Source organism: Lottia gigantea (genome assembly GCF_000327385.1).
Source record: "Lottia gigantea unplaced genomic scaffold LOTGIsca_1, whole genome shotgun sequence".
Lineage (NCBI taxonomy): Eukaryota > Metazoa > Mollusca > Gastropoda > Lottiidae > Lottia > Lottia gigantea.
The window spans coordinates 5,593,086-5,616,027 of record NW_008706746.1 but is presented as its reverse complement, the minus strand read 5'-3'; the positions used below and the strand labels follow the sequence as shown (position 1 = coordinate 5,616,027).

The window sequence follows — 22,942 nt, the reverse complement described above, 5'->3', positions numbered from 1 at the left end:
TTACCAGGTTTCGTTTTTTGACTGACGAAGGCAGCTGAATTAAAATTCAAAATGATGAAAAAGCCTATAAACCTATATATATAAAATCCCAGAGAATAAAATTTTGAAGATATTAAATCCCGATGTAATAACCTCTTCAATTTTAACTTCAGAAGGCCTTAGCAAATAAATAGGTCAGATAAAACCCTTTCAATCGGGGAAATTCCTCGGGATGCGGGATTTTGAATATTATAAAAACCCTCTGGCCGTGTTTTATCCCTTCCGAACAATAGTCATTAGATGTGCTGGATATGGATAATATCCATTCTAATCATGTTTTTGCTATTGAGTGAAATTGCCATTGCCGACCAATATTTTATATTATAAAACTTTTTCAATAATAATTGGGAACATATCAGTTGGGATTATTTGGATACCAAATACTACATACAGGAGTGAATGTAATATCGAACAATAACATTGCCTGAAATATTTCAGCGGTTCTTTAGAACATGATTTCACACGGTGCTAATTTAGTGTAACATAAAAGTTTTTAATTATTAAAAGGGAGGGAAAAATCACCTCTAAATATATTAATATATATCATTAAAAATAATGAGCTGTTGGTGTTATTCTGGTCTACGTTTGTGTAACGTTTATGGACAAAATAAAACGTTTTAGTGGTCGAAAAACCAAACACCCTTATTGGCACATCGTGTTTTTAGCGTAGGACAGCAGCTCGGCAATTTTCAGACCTATAGCTCCTTTTCACAAATGATACTTTGACAAGACTTATACATTAATTATGTGATTAACTTATTCCAACAGGCCCAGAGTAGGCTACTCTTGGGGCTTCAGTGAAAAAATCGACGTCTGCCTTGCCAGTTTCATCCTTCCTCCAAGATATATAGAATCAACACCATCTGCGAATCATGGAATGTCGGTTTTCAGCAGTAAGTGGACCACAGCCACCCTTCTGTGTGAATTCCGACAGTCTGATTGCAACACTTCAGATTGTTCAGGATCAGCAATTAAAAGGTCATTAAAAATATGGTGATCTCTATTTAAATGTATAACAATGTTTATGAATGTCTTGTTCCATTTCTTTGTTGAGCAATCGTCCGGTGAGCTACTATCCGGTGAGCAACTGCCCGTACCCAAGTATTTCATAGACTGCATGACATCAAAGATGATATTTAGAAAGACCGCAATAAAAACAGAAATAGATATTTTTAAGTTGAAGGTATTGGTGTACCAAATTAAGGACTGGATGATCCTATTTTATCGAACACAGTATTTCCTATTTTAGACTTTGTCAACAAGTCGAATAACTTTCGGGTATCCCAATTTTCAGATAATATAATCTGTATTCATGGTTTGAGATTTTTTTGAAGGAACACTAATTGTGAAGATTATTAACATATATTGAAGTCCCAAATCAACCCTTTGAACATAGTGAACCATGACCTTTACGGCTAATTCCTCTATTACGAGACAGAATTAAAGTAATACTTATACAGTTATACAGTTAATAGATCAGTTTGATTCCCTATTTCTGTATCTGACACGGCTCAGACATTTTGCTAAAGTTCACTGTCACAACATAATTTGCTGCACTTAAAACTGATTGCAATTCATCTTTGTGTCACTGGGCTGTTTTAATGCCCAGTGTCTTAATTATGTAGTGATACATAAACGGAATGACGACACGGTGAAATTTCTTAAACGATTGACTACAAGAAACAAGAAGGTAAATTATCACTATGCTTATGTTACTGTTGAAAAGAATTACTTTGGGTTAAAAATGCAAATCTGCGTGTTTCGTTTCGTGTTTAATTTTCCGCTGGTGATTTAGATTGAGTTGCTCGAAATGCGAAGTCGTAATATGATTAACGTGTTAAATATTTCAAATACATGTAACAGTCACACCTGTTTGTTCTTTATCAAAGGTCTCTGAACGATCCATGCCTAACTAATACAACATATGTAACTAATATTGAATTCCCCAGGAATTAATTGGGCGCAAAATTACCTTTGTATCTTCTTGGATAACTTTCATTTTACATCATGCCACGTATATTTTCACATAATTAACAGATGTCTCAGAATGCATGAGAGTATGTTTGTGTTTAAAAAAAATCCCATAGACGAGCCCTAATCCGCTTTCGTCCTCTAGTTGAGTCACAGTTTATAGCATGAGGCATTAGATTCAAACGTGCTCTATAGTGGGTTTAATGGTGTCTTGGTATTTTCGGTTTGCTCAACCAACGCCAAATAACTGCTGGAATTTTTGACATTAGACTTTGATGGCATTAGACTAATTGTGAAATAGAATAAATAATTCTTTAATCCAGTATGCTTATCGAGGAAATTGTATTCTTTGATTCTTTGATTTGACCCATAAGCAAATCAATCTGTTCCATAATTAAAGTATGTAAATGAAACAGGTGTTTAAATGATAAATAATCTTATTTGTTCTTACCTGCCAAGATTGGTAAATTTGTCCAAAATATTCAAACCTCAGTTATATCATTTGTAAGTATCTACATTGAATATACAAGGCACGGTTTTGTTGTTACGTTAGCACTTATATCATCAGAAGACTATAAACAGTTCTGAAAACCATTCCAATACTGTCACGCAATAATCATTCACATTACGTTCAATAACAGTTAAATTGTCGATTATGTTTTCCTAATATTTACGAAGTCTCGAAAGACAATAAACTTCTTTCATGACATCCAAGTTGATATTAGTTACTTAAAGGTTATTTCTATTTACCACTCAACACTTTCAATACGGAAGTTTAACACTTTGATCATACAGCCAGACATTCAAAGTGAGATTTTTGACAATTATGTTTCTGACTAATCGACAATCACAGGTGAAAAGAAAATACACAGACGACTCAGTCCCTGGGGTTTACTTTTAAGCCATAACATCAAACTTGTCATCCAAGATCAAATTATTTTGAATAGTGGTTCCGGCTTAAAAGTTGGCGAATTGACAAATCCACTCAGAGGACATGGATTTATTAGTCCCACTCATTCTTTACCCTTCTTATCCCCTGTCAGTGAATCAGGTCTAGTCGTTCGGATGAGACAATAAACCGTGTGCTACAGACTGTACACTAAAGATCCCTCGATAGTAAGAAATCGAAAAGAGTAAACTATAGTCACGATCCCGGCAAAATTCCCCACATTGCACACTGCATGGCGTGACCCGTCCTCATTAGCCCATAAGAAGGACGTAAAACTTCATTCATTTCATTTTCTTAATCTGTTGTTATAAACACAAATGATAATCTGTATGAGCCATGTCAAGAATCGTATATTAATACTAAATAATGTTGACAAGAAGACTTAATGCAGTCAAAATGACCTAAGTGGTTACTAAATAAGTAACTGTACTCTTCCATATCTAAAGTCTGAACAGATGTATTTATCTGAATAGTAAGTGCCAGCAGAGAACGTGACAATATAATGCCTTAAAAGGGTGTTAATAGGGTGAATTCGATGGAACCGTTAAAATTGGGAGCTTAATAAACAACAGTATGAAATGTGATTCTGTTGTTGTTCCTGACTAGAATTAAATTAATGGTATTACAAAATCATCTTTTAATTTGAAGAGTTTTGCTGTTCAATCTTTTATTTATTGTCGTGTCTCTCGACTGAATACGCCGATTCACTTTAAACATCTTCGCGCCTACCATTTTGTATACTCTTCTCTCTTTTTTCCTAGGGGAATTTGGCTTTTTTAATTCTTCTTGATCGATTGAGAAATAGAAAAATAAGGTTGATGATCATTTCATTAGAAATTGATGCCATGTTTTTAACGGATTGATCTGAGTAGATGTAAATATATTTATACTTGTCCTAGTTTCGAGATTGTTTTTTCTGTGGATGTAATGACTGTTAACACAATTTAACAAATAGCACAAGATATTTTATGTATGAGTATTTGTAATTATTAAGCAAAATAAATATTAAACTATCGTTTATCGTTTTATGTATACCACTAGTTGTTTATACTATTTTATCAAATGTATGTTTATACTATACGGAAATCGTCGTAATTGTTATATATTATTATTATTATTATTAATATTATATTATTTGTCATCTCAATTTCTTCTAACCTTCAGGAATCTTCCTCTTGGAATCTGAAACTTCGACATGGCACAATATTTGTTTACAAGTTTCTTTCGTTCCTCATATCGTTTTTCATATATACGTTAGAAATCTTGGCAAATAATGATAAATATAACACAGATGAAACATGTACAACAGATGGCCTAAATTCCTGTATTCTTCAGTGAAAGCATCATATTAAATAACACAATTATATGTGAAACATACATTTTATGAAATAAATTGATTTTATGAACAATTGATGTTCATCGAAAACATAATACAACTCTGATATTCATTTACATTTTATAACCATTAGCCATAATTACTATTGCTAGTAAAATACAGTGGAAACTGACTATATGCAATATATACTGTATTATTGGTTATACAACCCCTGAAACTACAGCAAAGTCTATCTGATGCTATAACTCCGGTGTCTACCTGAATTGGAAAGTAAGTGAATTTCCAGTGTCTGAAAAATTCAAGACAAACATCAAACTGGGCCAAAGACACATTGATAATGGTTACGTATTGTACAGGTCTAAATGACACCCGAACGCACGCACGTGCATTTCGTATCATATGAACTGACAAAGCAAGTATAACAATATTTGTTACAATTTGATCTTGACTGATAATTGCCCGCAGGTTGTTATTTTGAGGAAAATGTTGTTTAATTTCACCATCGACAAGGTATTAAGTTATTGTATTATTTGTTATTAAGAGCTGCGTGTTGTTTGTACAGTTGACTTTGACATGTTATTTTATAACTTCAATCAAACCAAGTGCTATTTCGACATTGTAGCTGACTTCACTGTTGTTGTTGATATTATCAGTAAAGTACAAGTTTCCTGTACAAAACACATTTTTATGAGAAATAACCATGAAAGTAAACACACTAATACAATGAAATATCCCATGATTACCGTGGCCCATTGGGGATATTTGCAATTTTTTTATTTTTCGACGTTTCTCAGTGGTTTGAGAGCAGAAGAACTGCAGAAAACAGGAATTGAAATTGGGAAAATTCGAGAAACCGACAAAAAATAGAAGGAATGGAGGGAAATAGAGAAACTTTAATTAGAAAGATGACACAAAATACATAAAAATCACAAAAATTCATAAAAACAATAATTAATCAAAATCGTAAAAATAGTTAAAACATGAAAAATTAAATTTTCCAAAATATTATGAAAAACACAAAAAATTCAAAGTGAAATCGCAAAAATTATTTACCACCACGGTTGAAATTATTTACCACCACGGTTGAAATTAATTACCACCGCGGTTGAAATTATTTCAACCGCGGTGTCAAATAATTTCAACCGCGGTGGTAATTAATTTCAACCGTGGTGGTAATACATTTCAACCGCGGTTGAAATTAATTTTTGCGATTTCACTTTGAATTTTTTGTGTTTTTCATAATATTTTGGAAAAAATTAATTTTTCATGTTTTCACTGTTTTTACGATTTTGTGTACTCATTCTGTGCCCTATTATTCTCAATGGATCTTTTTATACGCCCACACATTAATGTGGGCCGTATATAGTCGTCGCCCCTGTCTGTCTGTCTGCGTCTGTCTGTACAATTGCTTGTTGACACGATAGAGAGCTGGGTTCTTGATGGATGCAACTTGGTGTGGGTCTTTGTAATCACTCAAGGATGAACCCTTTTGAAAATCAGACCAAGCGAAAAAAAATTACTAAAGTAAAGTAAAGTTGTAATTACAAGTTTATAAAGTTGTAATTACAAGTTTTTAAAGATGTAATTACAAGTTGTAAAGGTGTAATTACAAGTTGTAAAGGTGTAATTACAAGTTGTAAAGGTGTAATAACAAGTTGTAAAGGTGTAATAACAAGTTTCTAAAGGTGTAATTACAAGTTGTAAAGATGTAATTACAAGTTTGTAAAGTTGTAATTACAAGTTTATAAAGGTGTTATCTGTTACTACCCCCCTGTCACTATACACTCTTTGCCACAATACTATCTTACTACACTATCCGTCGCTATACACCCTATTACTATACTCCATGTCACTACACTCGCTGGCACTACACTCTCTGCCACTACACTTTCTGTTACTACACATTCTGCCACTGCATCTACACTCTGTCACTACTCTCCGTGTCTCTACAGTCTCTGCCACAACACTATCTAACTACACTCTCACTACACTCTGTCACTGCACAATCTCTCACTACACACTCTGTTACATGTACTACAATCTCTGTAACTTGACTCTGTCACTACACCTTTTGTAACTACAAATACACCCACTCTCTACTCTCTGTCACTACAAACCATGTATCTACCCACACTGTCACTACACTCCGTGTATCTACACACTCTGTCACTACACTCCATAATTACAACTGTACAAACTAGTAATTACACCTTTACAACTTGTAATTACACCTTTAGAAACTTGTAATTACACCTTTATAAGCTTGTAATTACAACTTTATAAACTTGTTATTACAACTTTACAAACTTGTAATTACACCTTTAGAAACTTGTTATTACACCTTTACAACTTGTTATTACACCTTTACAACTTGTAATTACACCTTTACAACTTGTAATTACAACTTTAAAATAAAAAATATTATCAATGAATTTGGCCCTAATAGGCTTTCGTAGTACGCACTCTATGTTGACATTTAAATACATACCAAAATTTAAAAATAGCGATGCCCCAACGTAATACGCCCACTTTTGTAATGGCAGCCAAGTCGTCCGGGAGGTCGACAAGAACTATCAGTAAATGAAACATCTGTCGAAAACCGTGCCATCAAGAATGTTTACAAAATTGAACGATTTTTGAGTGTTTACAACTACAAGTTAAAAATTGAACGCGTTTTCAAAAACAAGGGCATCAATTCATATAAAATAATGTTTGATTGTTTTCATTTTGGATAGGGTTCATCATTGGATGATATTAAACAATTTCACCAAGTGTCATCAAAATCCATCAAGAATTGTGCCTCCTAGAGTGTTTACAAACTAAAAATTAAACGCAATCTCAAGAAAAAGGGCAATAACTCATATAAAATAATTTTCGATTATTCTAATTTTGGACAGGATTCAACCTTGGGTGATAATAAACAATTTCACCAAGTTTCATAAAAATCCATCAAGAATTGTGCCTTCCAGAGTGTTTACAAACTAAAAATTGAACGGGTTCTGAAGAACAAGGGCAATAACTCATATCAAATATTTTCCGATTTGTCTGATTTTCAATTGGGTTCATCCTTGCATGGTTACAAACACTCACACCAAGTTTCGTCAAAATCCATCAAGAAACCAGCTCTCTATCGTGTCCACAATGAATTCAAGAGCAAGGGCAATAACTCATAATAAATATTTTTCGATTGGTCTGATTTTCAATAGGGTTCATCCTGAAGTGATTACAAACACTCACACCAAGTTTCGTCCAAATCCATCCAGAAACCAGCTCTCTATCGTGTCCACAAACAATTCAAGAACAAGGGCAATAACTCATAGTAATTTTTTTTCGCTTGGTCTGATTTTCAAAAAGGTTCATCCTTGAGTGATTATAAACACTCACACCAAGTTTCGTGGAAATCCATCAAGAAAACCAGCTCTCTTACATGCCCACAAACAATTCAAGAACAAGGGCAATAACTCATAGTAAATATTTTTCGATTCGTTTGATTTTCAATAGGCTTCATCCCACACCAAGTTGCATCCATCAAGAACCCAGCTCTCTATCGTGTCAACAAACAATTGTGAACAGACAGACAGACAGACAGGGGCGACGACTATATACGCTCCACATTAATGTGTGGGCGTATAAAAAGATCCATTGAGAATGATAGGGCACAGAATGAGTACACAAAATCGTAAAAATAGTGAAAACATGAAAAATTAATTTTTTCCAAAAAATGTTGAAAAAATGTTGAAATGTATTACCACCACGGTTGAAATTAATAACCGCGGTTGAAATTATTTCAACCGCGGTGGTAAATAATTTCAACCGCGGTGGAAAATATTTTTTGCGATTTCACTTTGAATTTTTTGTGTTTTTCATAATATTTTGGAAAATTTAATTTTTCATGTTTTAACTATTTTTACGATTTTGATTAATTATTGTTTTTATGAATTTTTGTGATTTTTATGTATTTTGTGTCATCTTTCTAATTAAAGTTTCTCTATTTCCCTCCATTCCTTCTATTTTTTGTCGGTTTCTCGAATTTTCACAATTTCAATTCCTGTTTTCTGCAGTTCTTCTGCTCTCAAACCACTGAGAAACGTCGAAAAATAAAAAAATTGCAAATGTCCCCAATGGGCCACGGTACATGATAGTTTAAGACAAATATTCTTGACTCAGATGCAGTCGAATTCATCCCAGACTATGAATTTCTTCACAGTATTTTTATGATGTAGATGTTTGAAGATTTTGGAGAAAGAAAAAAAAAACACACCCTTCTCCAGAAACTGAAACTAAAAAGAACCCAGAATCTTTTGGCAGATTACTTTTTTCAATGCATGGACCAATCCAGTGTAAGACTGTCAATATCTCACAAATTTTCTGTGTGGTCTGATATACATATCCATATTTTCAGCAAGTAAAACAACAATGGTCACATCATCTGGTATTAGCCATCCTGATTCAGGTAGGTCATCAAGCATCACGAATAAGATGTTACCTACTCCTTGACCACTATGATGTGTTAATCAAATTAAGGAGGGGTATGCTTATTCCACTGATACCACTTTTCATTATGAAATACTTACTCACTTATCATTGAAATACTTCCTCATGTGAAAAGTTCATTAGCTGCTACCCATATTTTGTCAATATGTTGTTACAGATTTCGTCAGTACTTGGTTTGTTTATTTGTCATTTTGTATTGTAGATGGTAACAGTAGCACAATCATTTCCAGAAAATTCCGTATTGCAAAGTAAGTCTATAAGCCAAATTGCGTTTTCATAAGAATAGGAATGACAATAGAAACGATTCATATGTTGAAACCAGATTAATGCCCATTATTTGTAATGTTAAAGCACGACACCAAAATTTGAACCATTGAAATTTCTTCGAGTTGGGTTTATTAAATAAGACTTTGCCATTTGAAATTATTTAAGAGAAATTCTTTATGGATCAGTAATGGATTTTAAATGTGAAATATTCATCCTCTGTTATACAAGTTTTTGATCATGACAACTCTATAAAAGGACGAAAATTTATTTTTCTTACAGTAACAGCTGACTGTTCTTCACTAAATGATAATGCACCAGTTATAACTGTGATATCAGATCTGAATATATCGCCTTCAGCGTGGTGTGTAAACTCAGAGGTCCCAGTGTCCTTCACTACTGATGATGATGTTCACTATAAACTACGCGGTACTTTTACAGTTACAACCAACACCAGCATTTGTCAATTCTATGTAAGTGTGGTGTTGTGTCATATTTACAACCCCTCTTCGCACCTTTCTTTGGTTGTATACAAATACATCTTTTTCCTTTAGATTGCCACATTGTTTTTGGTCAAACATAATTTTTAAGGGTTTGAAAGTGTTCATCGTAATATTTTGCTGAATCAAGATAAACGTACAACAAACCGACTCTCGCAACTGTCGGTATCCAATTTGTAAATACTTTTTTGACAGAAACGAAACAACGTAGACATATACGCAATAAAAATTATCGTTCCGTGGGGTGAAGACAATAGTCATGTACACACACATAAAGAAAAGAAAGTGGTAACGTGTGTTTTTGGTGATTATGGTACAGAACAAACCGAGGAAACGGACCTAAGGAAAAGGTAAGCCTATGAGTATTGAATTGGGTTTTACAAGTCGAACATTATAACTTGTTATTCTAAATACATAGAATTCACATCTCATGGGGTATACGGTTAACTATATTATCTTTAGTAATTAAAGCTTCATAATGATATGACCATTACAATGCTTTAATATGCTTGTCTGAAAGTTATACATGTTAATTGAATTAATGAAGTGTGCTTGCTATTGTTAATCCAATGTATGGATATTATGATGTTTGGTATTCTTGTTAAATAGAAATATAACAACCATGAAAACATGTTAAGAATTATTTAGTACTTCCTGGTGTTCATAAGTTCAATAATATTACCATAAATGCATTCCATGCATTCGCTTGCTCGATAACCTTAGTGTCAATCCAGGTATATGGCAGCATAATAACTACAAAGTTTTCAACCCGAGTCCCCCTTGCCAGTGATGCAGGTTACATAGAATGGCATTACAAAACCAGATGAGAAAAAACCGGCTTTTCCACTTCAATAATAATAAAGAGCATACGAGTTCTTTTGACCTGGCAAAATTGCACTCAAGATGACGATATTATTGAAATATTAAGTTTGATTTTAGGACTTGAGATACTTGAATGCATTTTAAAAAAGTATCACTATCACGACAGCCAAGTCTATTTGTCAAAGTTAAGAACAATATATTAAGAACAATATATTATACACTAGATCTCTATTTCTTTCTCTAGTGACATGGCGCCTAAACAAATTATGGTAAATACTGGTAATAAACTAGCAGATGGAGAGTTTGATTTAGAAGTTATCAATGTTTTAAGAGAACCTTATGTTGGTGCTATTCCACAGGGCAGAAAGGTCGCTTTAAAGGCAACTGCTACAAATGGTAAAGATTCATTCTTGACCAGATTCACTTATTTTGAGTGTGCAGTTTCTTATCACAAACCCATAAGACAATATAGAATTAAAACATTTCAGTTTCTAAATTTTCTCGTCATCATAGATTACTTCTTCTTCAAAAATTGAATGTAAACCGGAAATGAGCCCTTACCATTTATGTGGGCACGGATAATATATGGCAGGAATTAGCCAAATCATAAAAAAAAGTAAAGTAAGTTGAAGACATTTTACTTTATTGAAATTTGACTCGTGCGTTTTGGGTTGTTTTGTTCTGGTTTAATACAGATAGTGGCTTGGATCACTAGTGTAAAATGATGTTATATGACGGAACCTGATTTGTATCTTGCTCTGTTACAGCCGCGGGGTTACATGTGATTGGATGTGAAGCTAAACCTAGCAGTGATTCAAGTATCGGTTACTCCATTATCAGAGCTGGGTATGTTTTTTGAAAATGTTTCATAATATTGTCAAACTTTAGATATTTATAATCTGAAAAGTATACAAAATATGTAAATAAGCCGAAGTAAAGATACACTATATATATATAGATATACTATTTCTGATTTTATCCCATGAATATTTGTTTTTGTTGTGTTCTCTTCAGATGCGGAGATGGTCGTATAATAAAGAATGATAGAGGATTTGTGACGACAGGAGCAGTAGCAATCAGTCCTTTCTTTGAAATGTTTCAAATGGATTTCTATACAACCATACAATTTCACTGTAACGTGACTGCATGCGATGAAGAGTGTAATGGGGTAAGTACGGAAACGTGCTATTGCTAAAGGCAATGATATGACAGAGGAAGTCTTATTAGGAATCTACTTGCGAGATCATCAACAATCTTTATTTCGCATTTTTGGTCTAATGATGCCGATTGCAGAAACCAAAACGCATAAGACTTTCCTAAGTTCAGCCTGATTGAAAATGATGTGTATGTATAATATATGAAAATTCTTAAAGTTTTAACTTTTTAGAATTCATGTGCACTGGTTGCATCACGAAGAAAAAGAGCAACAGGTATGTGATATGTTTTCATTTTGTAACGGACATGGTTGTCTCCCTTTACATGAAGAAACTATTTATTTTACGCCTTTATTATATTCTAGTGCATGATGTTGGAAGGCCTGATTTTATAAATAAGATAGCCTATGTTAGAATCAGGCCTAAAATATCTAACAGTTTTATGTCGGATCTTAAAAAGCGGAAGTCAAAGTTGTATTTATACCGATATTTAAGTCTCTCGCCTGCTTGTGCACCGATTCCATAAAATGCGTCGAATTTAACCTTTATGATGGACTATTTCAGATGTACAAGTCGTCACTGTGAAAAGTAATGATGTTAAGATAATATCTGATAAAGAAAATTAAAATATGCCTCTTAAGTTGTTCATTTCATTCTCATCGTTCCTGTAATATGCTACAATGTTTAACTATTTACTATAGTGACCCCCCATCCATTGGATATGTGTCCTTGCAACCTCAGATAATGGTAAAATGCACCGATTATATGACGAAATAAACTAAATTTGTTGGTCAATTCCAAAGCTTATTCTTAATTAGTTAAAAGTTTAAAGGTTGTAAAATCTGAGATAATACGAAACTCAAGAGTACTTTCCCTTTATTTGTAATCTAAGTATCTGCCGACATGTACATGGTTTCTTAAAGAACTTCTGTATATGCATTTAGAACCTTCATTGGACCAATGAGTTATTTAATGAGGAGGTGATGTATATGGGCATGGATCATTACTGCTGGATTTATTAATAGTAACCTTTATTGAAGAATAGTACATTTCATATTTAAGCAGAGAAAAACGCCTTCCAGTTATAATCATATTCAAATTTGGAGATAAATCCATCACCTATAATATAATAAATAGTTATTAATATAATACATGTAAAATATCGTGAGGTACATTAAATGCTGCAGAGCAAGTACCCTTTATATTTCAATTTTGATCAAAAGGAAGGATAGTTAATAAATAGTGTAGTGTATTTGTCTTAATAGCTTGCTCAGTTGTGATAAGGCTCTACATTTAGCCCTTCCCCTTTCTCTTGGTCTTATTTATGCAGCATGTCAAGTCTACAAGAAGTTCTTTTCTAATTGCATTACCAAAAGCACTGAACTTTCCAGGATAATTTAAAATTAAATGCATCCAGATTGAATGTTTCAACTGTCATTTATATCTCTATCTAAAAATAGTGTTTGTTGAATAAGTTCTAGTATTTGGCATGTAGGGGCTCTACCTAGTGGCACTCTGCAACGTTGATTTCTGTTTCTTTTAAGTTAATACTTCAGCTAAATAGACGCCGAGTTACATCAAGCAGAAAATAAGGTTTGATATATAGCTTACCATCGTCATCAAAGAAGAAGCAAATTTGTTGAACTTCGGCTGAGTCAATTTCTTTATTAAAATTTTTGTCCAGTTCCTCGAAGAAAATTGGTGCATGTTCCTTGTGGTCTAAATCTAAGAACGTCCATTTTAGTTCAAATTCTATTTTGGAAATATAGTTATTTTCTGCAAAGATAACAATCGGCATGTTTCAGAGATAAAATGCCATCCATCCGTTTGACTTTACAGAATAAGAATGGTGTCCGGTTCTCTGGCAATTTAGACTGTAAAATATTGTCATTTAGTACAAGTGACGTCAGGATATTAGAAAAATCACACATATAATGAACGAACTGGAAGTCTAAACTGACTATTAAATGTGTCCACCAAAATTGGCAATATTATGATCATACTTGAAAACCTTAAAATTCAACTTACTATCTGCATCAAATATTGCCCATAGATTACGACATTCTGTTCTCGATAGAAAGGTATCATTGCTAACGTCTGATTGATAAAATAAATCTTCATATGGTTTAGTTGCCGCTAAAGTTGAGGGCCTGAAATTATTTATTAGAATGTGATGGGGAAAAAATCACTAATTATATTCCGAATCGATGGATTCATTCTACAAAATGAATGTTTTTTGCTCTTGTCTTGACACCATATTGTGAAACTAACTTAATCATATTGTCATATAAAGGTAATTTAAGAATATTGGAACTTATCAGGACGGGTAACAAGCAGGCTCGCTAGCACTCGCTTCAAATGTTGGATACTGACAATGAATAGAAAATATTTTCGGATTTTTACTGTCCTGAAAAAAATTACTTTTGCATGGCGTATTTGTATTGGCCTAAAAATCCCCAAAAATGAAACTTCTATTTTCAATGCTGGCGTAATTATAATAGCTGCTAGCTCTGTGTAAGTGACACCAATTTCATGATCACACACAATCACCCGAGGGAAATGTTAAAGAAATGATTTTATGACATTGAAAGCAGCCTACCATTTGTGAACAAGAAATTAAAACTCTTAAATTTGGCAAAAAGCCTTGAATTATTAACGCAATAAAAACTTCATTGTAATTATTGCAATACCAAGTATTGGCAATTTAAGTTTATAGCCAATAATATTGTCTATATGTTTGTGCTCATTCTCATGAATGCTAATACCCATTTGAACTAATATTTTTCCCGTTAGTGCAACTGGCTTGCACAATTCGGTCTTTCCAGTTAAAGCTACTGATCAAGATAAAAAAAAAACGAAAAGCAGATGCTTATTTACATATTGCATATCTACACTTTAACTAAATCAATTTCAAATTTAGTTGAAAGAAAGTGTACTTGATCCACTGTAATATATAGCAAACAAACTAAGAACTCTAAAAGATTTGATAATCCTTTCTTCTTAAATAGAAAATATCTCTATCGTTTACTGCCACTCCTAATCCCTAATTAGTTGTTGCTATTGTTATATTTTTTTTTGTTTTTTTTTTGTGTGTATATATATAACTTCTTGTACCATATTTCCTACCATTCGGCTACCAATCAACAAAAAATACCATGATCAGAACGAGTTTGGAAGAATGAAGGAGATCGAGTAACTCACGCTACACCATCCAGGGCCGAGTTTCACCGCCATGTCATTCGACCCGACCAGATCTAACGAAGAATCAGCAACCAAACCAACAACACAGAATCATCCAATTTGAACCAATCCAACTACCAACTACTACGACTATCAACAACTACCGAGTTTGCGATATCAGCATCCGCTGGAAGCGAACGTTAACTTGTCATCTACCTACCTACCCATATTTCCTCACTTCACCTGAAGATGACAATGTAGATTGTTGAAACGTCGTGTGTAATAAAACTAAGGAGTAGTATACCATTGAATTGTGTTCCGTTATTTACTGTAAGCTCTACCCCTAATGATTAAAATATCTCCAAAGTGCAGCATACCTGTATTATGTATTAGACATTTGTAGTTTTGAGTTCTAATTAAGATATTAAAAAAATTCCAACGGATAAATAACTTGCAAATTCAGTGCTCTAAATGGAGGTATGTTTCAAATTTGAAAGTAAAACTTTTTCGAAAAAAATAAATAAATTTTTATAAGGGTTACTAATCAGATTAATCTGTTCTCCAGGTAACTGATTTGACATCAAGGTGTGAATGTTCGAACCATCAAATTCGTTATCAAAGTTGTATAACACGCTGTCAATCATTTTGTCAAGTTAGGATTTTATGAAATAAAACAATATTTTCAGTTCTTTTTTTTTAATTTGTCCAAATTTAATGATTTTAATTTTTATAGCAAACCATCTATGTCACATATCGTTAAAGAGAAAATTACGGATGCATTCTAACAATGTAAACCACATTGGTATTACAAAGATAATTTTAAGGCCATTAATAATCTGAAACAATCAAGACCCTGTGTTTATTAGAGAATCTGGTATAGTCGTCCAAAGTTGCAAAATGTCATAAGGTTTTGACAGACTCCAAAATCAAAAAACAAAATCTGATAATAAATGACGAACACATTAAAATTTTAACGAAAATGGGCCACTCCCTGGTTTCAGCCCATTTAAAACAAAGAATACTTAACAATTTTAAGTTTGTGCCAAACAATCGATAGCATAACAAACCATGTCAAATAGATTTATCTGCAAATAGCAGGGGATAACTCATTTTTATACGCCAACATTATAATGTGGTTGTATATTGTCGTCACCCTTGTCCGCCCGTCCGTCGGTCCGTCCATCCTCTATTGGCTTGTGAACGCAATAGAGGAAACAGTTATTATTTGATCTTAATGAAACTTGGTGTGATCATTTATATTCACGAGATCTTGGACAAGTTCGAATTTGGCTATCTTTCGATGAATGGTTTTTAAGTTATTGCCCTTGATTTATGAAAAACGCGTCAAAATTTGTTTGTGAACACAACAGAGAGTACAGTTTTCATCCGATTTAAATGAAATTTGGTATGATCATTTATAATGATGAGATCTTAGTTAAGATTAGAAGTGACAATTTATGTCAGAATTTTATTAAATAATAATTATGTGTTTGTTTAAATCAACAACATCTTGCACAAATTAGATTTTTGGTATGATTTGACACGGATAGGTGACTGCCCTTGATATACTGAAAATGTATCGTGAGGCAACCACTTGTACCCCGTGGTACAGTGCTCGCTTTTCAAAAGTGACCTGTTTGTTTCTCTACAGTTTCAATACTGTTGGAAAAGTGTCCACAACTTTGATGAAGTATATAATACTCAATAATAAGACAACAATAATAAATCTCACCAGAAAGCCATTGAAATAAAAACCAATGAGGTTATGTACATCCAGTTACCCATGTTTAATGTTGTCATCGATCTAGAATATTTGGTGAACATATGCTTGTGTTCCCATTCGGTATATTATCTATAACTTATCTACATTATTTAAGATATTTAAAACCGTTTTAAAAGTGAAATTTAAAGTGAACTACTCGAACAGTAATAACGAATTGTTATATCAAAAAGTACACAAGACACCATGGATGCTTACAGGTTTTGAAGAAAGCGTTCATATACATTAGCACATGGTAGCCATACCAATGTCCATCAATTCAGTTTTTCAAAGGTGATTTATCACTTGCTATACAATATTAAGAGTGTTATATGTCTTATTTAGCAAGATGGGATATGCCCCACCGATAACGCAATATGTGGCAAAAACGTCACATTGATTTTGACGCCATTTAGATTGTGTCGTTATTAGATGATCCGAGGGGCACTCATTTCTTACAGATTGCTTTTACCAGTGATGTATGCATAAAAAGGGAGATAACTTTTTTTGTTCCTTTTTAGGAGTGAGTGGGGTGTATAGTTGTCATGCAAGATTTCAGATGGTATCCTCCATAAATATTTCTTCTCTTAGCTATAAAATTTAATTCACTTTTCTATCGGAATTATTAGAGAGTGTTCTATTTGTGTATTTTTTTCTGAGTATTTCAATCCAAATTTACTTTGTATGAGCAGAATATATTTGAATTATTAGAAAATTTGAAATAAATTAATAACAGAGCGTGTATTTCTATTACTCGACATTTGTACAATAAAAATTTACATAAATAAATTACAATCCAGTTGTCATTGAAAATAGTATCGATTCTTGGTTGGAACAAAATCACATATATATTAGTACTTAAACTTATCACTAGATTTAAACGGTACTAAAAGAGACGCTAACATGGCTTGGCAACCTTTCAGAAATTATGCCATACTTTTCTCGACCAGTGCTTATCAGTGGCGTTTCTACACTTTCTTGCCCAGGGGGTCAAGAACCATAAAGTAACGTCAGTTGTCATTAGAGAAAGTAGGTGCTTTTCACTTCCTCATTCCGAATTTAGAACTTAAAAATCGTATGTAATTATTAATATATTATATATATTCACTGCTCTGTTTGTTGAATTATTTGTTTATTGACATATCACCAACCCCTATTAATGTGATTATCACGCTGGGTTGTTATTATGCCCATCATGGAACACTGATATCCGCTATGAGGCATTTCATTGACAGGACAGTTTTACATTCTTTCATGTGCAGTGTTGAAAATAGTTCATGATTGTTACCGAAAAAAGATTTGATCACTAAAATTATCTTTTTTTGTTTGATATGAATATTAACTTTGAAATTGCTGAAACAAGGTTACTTGACCCACAAACTTCATATGTCATGTAGGAAATTTTATGGTCTTTATGGAGAACTCCTTTATAGATACTTATATCTGTTTCTGTTTCTTGCTTGTAAGGAATTTTTATTATCTTGCATCTTCACATCCTGACAAGCGACAAAAACATAAAAACTAAAAAACATTTCCCGTAAAGTGCGAATAAAGTCCAGTTACAAAAGAGTTTTAAATCTTGAATGTGTGTCACGGACAGCTTTTTGAATATTCAGTATGGTTTACTATAATACTTGTAATTGTGAAATAGTGTTAAATACGTTTGTAACAGTTAATTAACGTGGACCGAGGTAACAAACGGGCATTTGAAATAGCCATTCATTATATGTGATATTTTCTCATTGGGCCATCCATTTACATTAGCCAGGAATTTATCACGAGTTGACCAATGCAAATTGAGTAATTTTAACTAAAAAAAAACGTGCAATATCCAATAATCTTTTGATTGTCGATTGGCTTCTCAAAAAACTTTAAAGTTGTGTAAATTATCAATAGGAATATAATAACAAACGATTGTTTCAACAACAGTTCTTTTAAGACGATTTCATTCTATGTACATAAAATAACAATAATCATAAAAAGTGGAAGAATAAGTTTGAATTATTATATACAATAAATACAGAAAATATAGAAATAATTTAAAGATCGGGCTTCATTAATGGTTTTATAACTAAAATAACTATGGAAGACACAAAAGCCACGAATAAAAATATCCAGAACAGTAGTCGGTCCATTACATGAGCCACAAACTGCCATTCCTGTACAATATCTTGATGTTCATCTTCTGAATCTTGTCGACCAACTAATACTCTCAAGTGATTAGTCACTTTATCACAGTGGTCGTCCTTCCGTTCATGTGTCCTATCACGTGATAACACCATTCCATTTTGTGGCCTTCCGCCATTACAGTTTCCGGTCTCTATATTTTCCATATACGTTGATAAACACATATCATTACTTTTAATTGTGCGCGTCATAGACATTGTACTGTCAGCAACTGAACGCATGCATACAAATCTGGCTAAAATGTTAAACACGAGGGATTTCATCCATCTTGGAACAGGTTTTTGATGTGGTCCCACATGATGTAATTGTAGCACAAAAACTGTTAATATAATTGACATAGAGGTCATTGCCATAGTAACTGTTAAATATATGCCTGAAATTAGAAATAAAATTGCATGAAAAGCAATATGCTTAACTCAAGAATATTAACTTCAAAACAGTTCGTCTGGTCTTTTCACGAGTCTCAAGGTCGCATAGCTTCTACTTGCCTTACTATGATCTTTTGTTCATTGTCTAAGTTCCTACCATTCGAAAGAGAAAAGGTCAGATCACGACGTTACTACCGTAAGCACATTCCGGCAATACGAAGGATAGAATAAAACATCTTTTGACGCCTTAGAAATATAAAGTTAACCACTATTGCATATCTATATAGTTATAAGCATGATCTAATAGAGCTTTATGTCAGCAACTGATATTGTCCATGATCATAATTCACAAGACACCTTTCCCTTTGACAACCGGATTTCAGGAGCCCATATTTTGTAAAGGTGACTTTAGTTTTTGCTAACCCTCATCGTCATTTCGCCAATGACAACTAATGTCAAAACACCCTGACTAACTGCTGTAATTAGTTTCCAGGTGTGATTAATGTGATATTGGTAATATTAAACTCTGACAATCTCGTTCAGTTGTAACTTGTTTTAACTTTCATTTCAGATATTATTAGTATAAATCCTGTCCTTGATACGATCAATATAGCCAATCACAACATTAATACAAGAGATCAGCCTTTTAGCCCTCATCCTTTTATTTACACATTATCTAGAAATCTCTGTGTCCCTCTGTATAGGTTAGTGTACGAGTGGCAGATTGAGAGATTAAAAGTGCTTAACGAATCGTCTGCCTCCAGCAGTTACACGTCATTCTTTATCAACAATTTGAATTCACCCACCAAAAAACTTTCGTCTGGTAGACGTTTAAATAAATACCTTTCATGGTGTATATCGATTTTCAATTTAAATTGAGAATCCGTTAGTGCCCAGCATGCTGAATAAAAACGTCGTAATGAGAAGATTTCAATTGGAATTCAAAACTTAGTTTATGTCACTTTCTTCCTGCTGAATATCAATCAAAGTGAGAGTCTGTCGACAGTCAAATTGATAGTTTCGCAAATTTACTGCTTTAATTCTCTTTAAATTTCTTAGTTTGCATCTTATGAAATGCCTTATCGGAAATCAAATATTTCCACCGATTATTGCTTGGGTTAGGAATTTTAGGTTGTAATATTGCGGTATTGTATCTGACTTAAGTAATGAGTTACCACGACGTAATGAGAAAATTATACAATCTCTTGATATAATGTTTGTATTTACAAATAGATCAAACACCTATGAATAGACAGACTAACCTTATGCAATTATATCTGTAAATGTGGCAGTGAACTCGTTATCTTTGATTTGATTTATTCCTTAATATTCACATGTGACTTCAATTACAGATTGTCACAACTGATATTTCATAACGTCATTAGCTTAAGCATCCGTTACTGACAGTTATCGTTTAGTCTAGTTTCAATACAAGGACAAACTAAGTTTCAATCAAATGGCCATCAATCTCATCATGGTTTATACAATATTGCAAATTTTAAGGCATGCCTTCCATAGTATGCAAACGGGTTTATTTGCTAAGATATTGACTAATTCCAGTCTTCGAAAAAGCTCCGGCGATGAAGTGAACTGAAAATTATACGTACCTATCAGAGGAACAAATTCTGAAGTTGCCGGCATACTTTCAGCTATTAATAACATAAACACTGAAAAGGCTAATAACACAGTTATACCGAGAGTTATTTTTTCACCCGAATCTGGTGGTAACCAAAACCCCAACAAACTTAAAATAGTTAACCACAAACACGGAAAAATAATATTAAACAAGTAATATAAAGTTTTTCTACGGATAATGATAGTAAATCGCACATCAGGGTATGGTTCTTTACAACAGGCATAGTACACTTCATGGCGTACCACTTTCACATCAATAAGTTCCCATTCACCACTATATACATAATTCGCTAAATCAACACGATCAGATCGATTCACAATGTCTACCTGAAATCCATCGTATGTCCACGATCCGAATTTTAATTCACACCGCTGATCGTCAAAAGGAAAGTATGTAATATCTATTTTACATGAACTCCTGAATTTCGCTGGTGGTGCCCAAAACACATTACCATCATACGACACCATAGCTTTGCTTTTCATATAACCCGTTGTAAAATCATCAGCACTGAAATAAAGAACACGTGGTAACAAAGTCCAAACAAGATTGAGCTTTATCAAAAATGGGAGACACTATGTTATAGGCTAAAGCTTAAAAGATCTTAAAATTGCGAGGCACATGCCAATAGCTATCATGAACCATTCAAGGCAAAAATGGCATGCTTTCCGAGGAGAAAGATAGCGCTATCCTACCTGTTATAAAGCACAATATCCGGTAACCAAATTTTCTCACAAGGAATACGTAACACATTTAAACCATTATAATCTTCTGGATTCCACAATAATCTTTCATCCTGCCATTCCTATAATATATTATTTCATATAATTAATAGTTTTATAAATATAATACACTTTTCTATATTATTATAGATGCATTCATTCCATTAAACTTTTACCTGATTTACATGAAACTTATCTGGATGTTCAACATTCATATTGGTACTCATGTTTAACAATACGGAACAATTTGTCCACAGTCGCTTCAACATTTGCTTTCCAAAATGAGATAATTTTCATTTCTCTCTGACGATTGTTTTAAATCTACAGGAGTAGAAATGGCTATGTTTATTAACAAGTATTGCATGTCGTAATCAGTTACTATCAGACGATTGTTTAAGTAACATTCAATATATTATTACATGTGATATTTTTATAAAGTCGTTTGTTGAAATTTTAACAGGCTATATAAGACAAATAATATTAGTTATTTATTTTACTATCTATGGTCCATCGACTAGTCGATAATGATTTAATGGAATGATGGTTGTAAATTATCCAGACGATGTTCTTGTATTCACTCACTATCTTGATAAGTTGTAACCTTGGGGCAAACAACATCACAAATTCTCGTTTTATAATGAAAAAAGGAAGAAGTAATCAGTACAATTTTAATTTGAACGAGGAATCGAACATGTTCAACGGTTTTTCTCGATAATACTGTCTTAGTGTTATCATTTTAAATACCTTCAAACACTCGCCAAATTTCTACATTATAATCTTATCCAAAGTATTTCTACACCAGTCTTTATCTACACCACTGTTCAAAAGTTTGAAAATTAGCCGAAAAGACAAATCAAATTATTGGAATCCATACAGAATATCAGAAAAAGACCGGAATCTTGCCAATTCTGGAATTCCTCTCTCTCATCAGACATCTAAAATTGTTTTGATTTATCAAACTTCGACAGTGTTATGACTTGTTCACTTCAAATTATCCCAATTTATCACTGTAAGTTCAAATAGAACATGAACCTAGAAGCTGTTAGATTTTAAATAGTACCATAAACCACTAACCTAGTCTGAGTTAAATCATTTTGTCTTCGGTAATCCCTGAATTTATCAAGGCAACGGTACATCATATTTTGATCAGTGGTAACATGTCATAACTCAGAATAAAAGACATTTTGACTATGACTTGACTTTGATAATACGTACATGTTTATTGTTTTACAATGTTATTTAGACTATTCTATTCTGTTAGTGTAAATCTAATAGTATTTAAAAGTTTACTTATAATAACACTATAGCTTAGCATTTTAATTGGAAATTAGGATACGGACTATACTGGCATTTCCTGGATACTTCGCTGGATCATAGAGTAGACACAGGGCGACAAGAAAATACCAATTCTACACGACATTTCTAGATACATATAAATATTAGAGTGGAAGGTAAATAATGTGTAGACATAATAAGAAATGTAATATGACTATTCTATAGACTTGATGATACTCCAGACCTACTTAACCATATAGATTTATTATATTTATTGATGGTTTCTTGT

General features: G+C 33.0%; 3 protein-coding genes across 3 annotated transcripts in view; 1 reads left to right on the top strand and 2 right to left on the bottom strand.

Moving 5' to 3' along the window:
* The first annotated feature begins 4,708 nt into the window (after nucleotides 1-4,708).
* Nucleotides 4,709-12,322, top strand: LOTGIDRAFT_228022 (hypothetical protein). Its single transcript, XM_009045734.1, has 10 exons — nucleotides 4,709-4,805; nucleotides 8,698-8,748; nucleotides 8,992-9,037; nucleotides 9,336-9,526; nucleotides 9,749-9,903; nucleotides 10,620-10,771; nucleotides 11,143-11,221; nucleotides 11,390-11,543; nucleotides 11,763-11,805; nucleotides 12,094-12,322. The coding sequence occupies exons 1-10, from the start codon at nucleotides 4,779-4,781 to the stop codon at nucleotides 12,153-12,155; spliced, it is 960 nt and encodes a 319-aa protein (XP_009043982.1). The 5' UTR covers nucleotides 4,709-4,778; the 3' UTR covers nucleotides 12,156-12,322.
* A 264-nt stretch (nucleotides 12,323-12,586) lies between these two features.
* Nucleotides 12,587-14,937, bottom strand: LOTGIDRAFT_152287 (hypothetical protein; the record flags this gene model as incomplete). Its single annotated transcript, XM_009045733.1, has 4 exons — nucleotides 12,587-12,648; nucleotides 13,141-13,305; nucleotides 13,558-13,679; nucleotides 14,930-14,937. 4 exons carry the CDS (start codon nucleotides 14,935-14,937, stop codon nucleotides 12,587-12,589), a joined length of 357 nt encoding a protein of 118 aa, XP_009043981.1.
* Nucleotides 14,938-18,507: 3,570 nt separating this feature from the next.
* LOTGIDRAFT_102597 (hypothetical protein) overlaps nucleotides 18,508-22,942 on the bottom strand; it is a gene marked incomplete at both ends in the record, with an annotated part of 30,323 nt that continues 25,888 nt past the window's right edge. The window contains 3 exons of the mRNA XM_009045732.1: nucleotides 18,508-19,028; nucleotides 20,631-21,166; nucleotides 21,352-21,461. Coding sequence (XP_009043980.1) covers nucleotides 18,508-19,028; nucleotides 20,631-21,166; nucleotides 21,352-21,461 — 1,167 coding nt within the window. The remainder of the gene's footprint in view (nucleotides 19,029-20,630; nucleotides 21,167-21,351; nucleotides 21,462-22,942) is intronic.

Bases quoted from the DNA above. Each gene is read 5' to 3' on its own strand.
- LOTGIDRAFT_228022 (XM_009045734.1), top strand. From the start codon at position 4,779: ATGTTGTTTAATTTCACCATCGACAAG. The intron at 9,038-9,335 runs GTAAGTCTATAA...TTTTTCTTACAG, and splicing joins AGAAAATTCCGTATTGCAAA to TAACAGCTGACTGTTCTTCA. The intron at 11,806-12,093 runs GTATGTGATATG...GGACTATTTCAG, and splicing joins ACGAAGAAAAAGAGCAACAG to ATGTACAAGTCGTCACTGTG.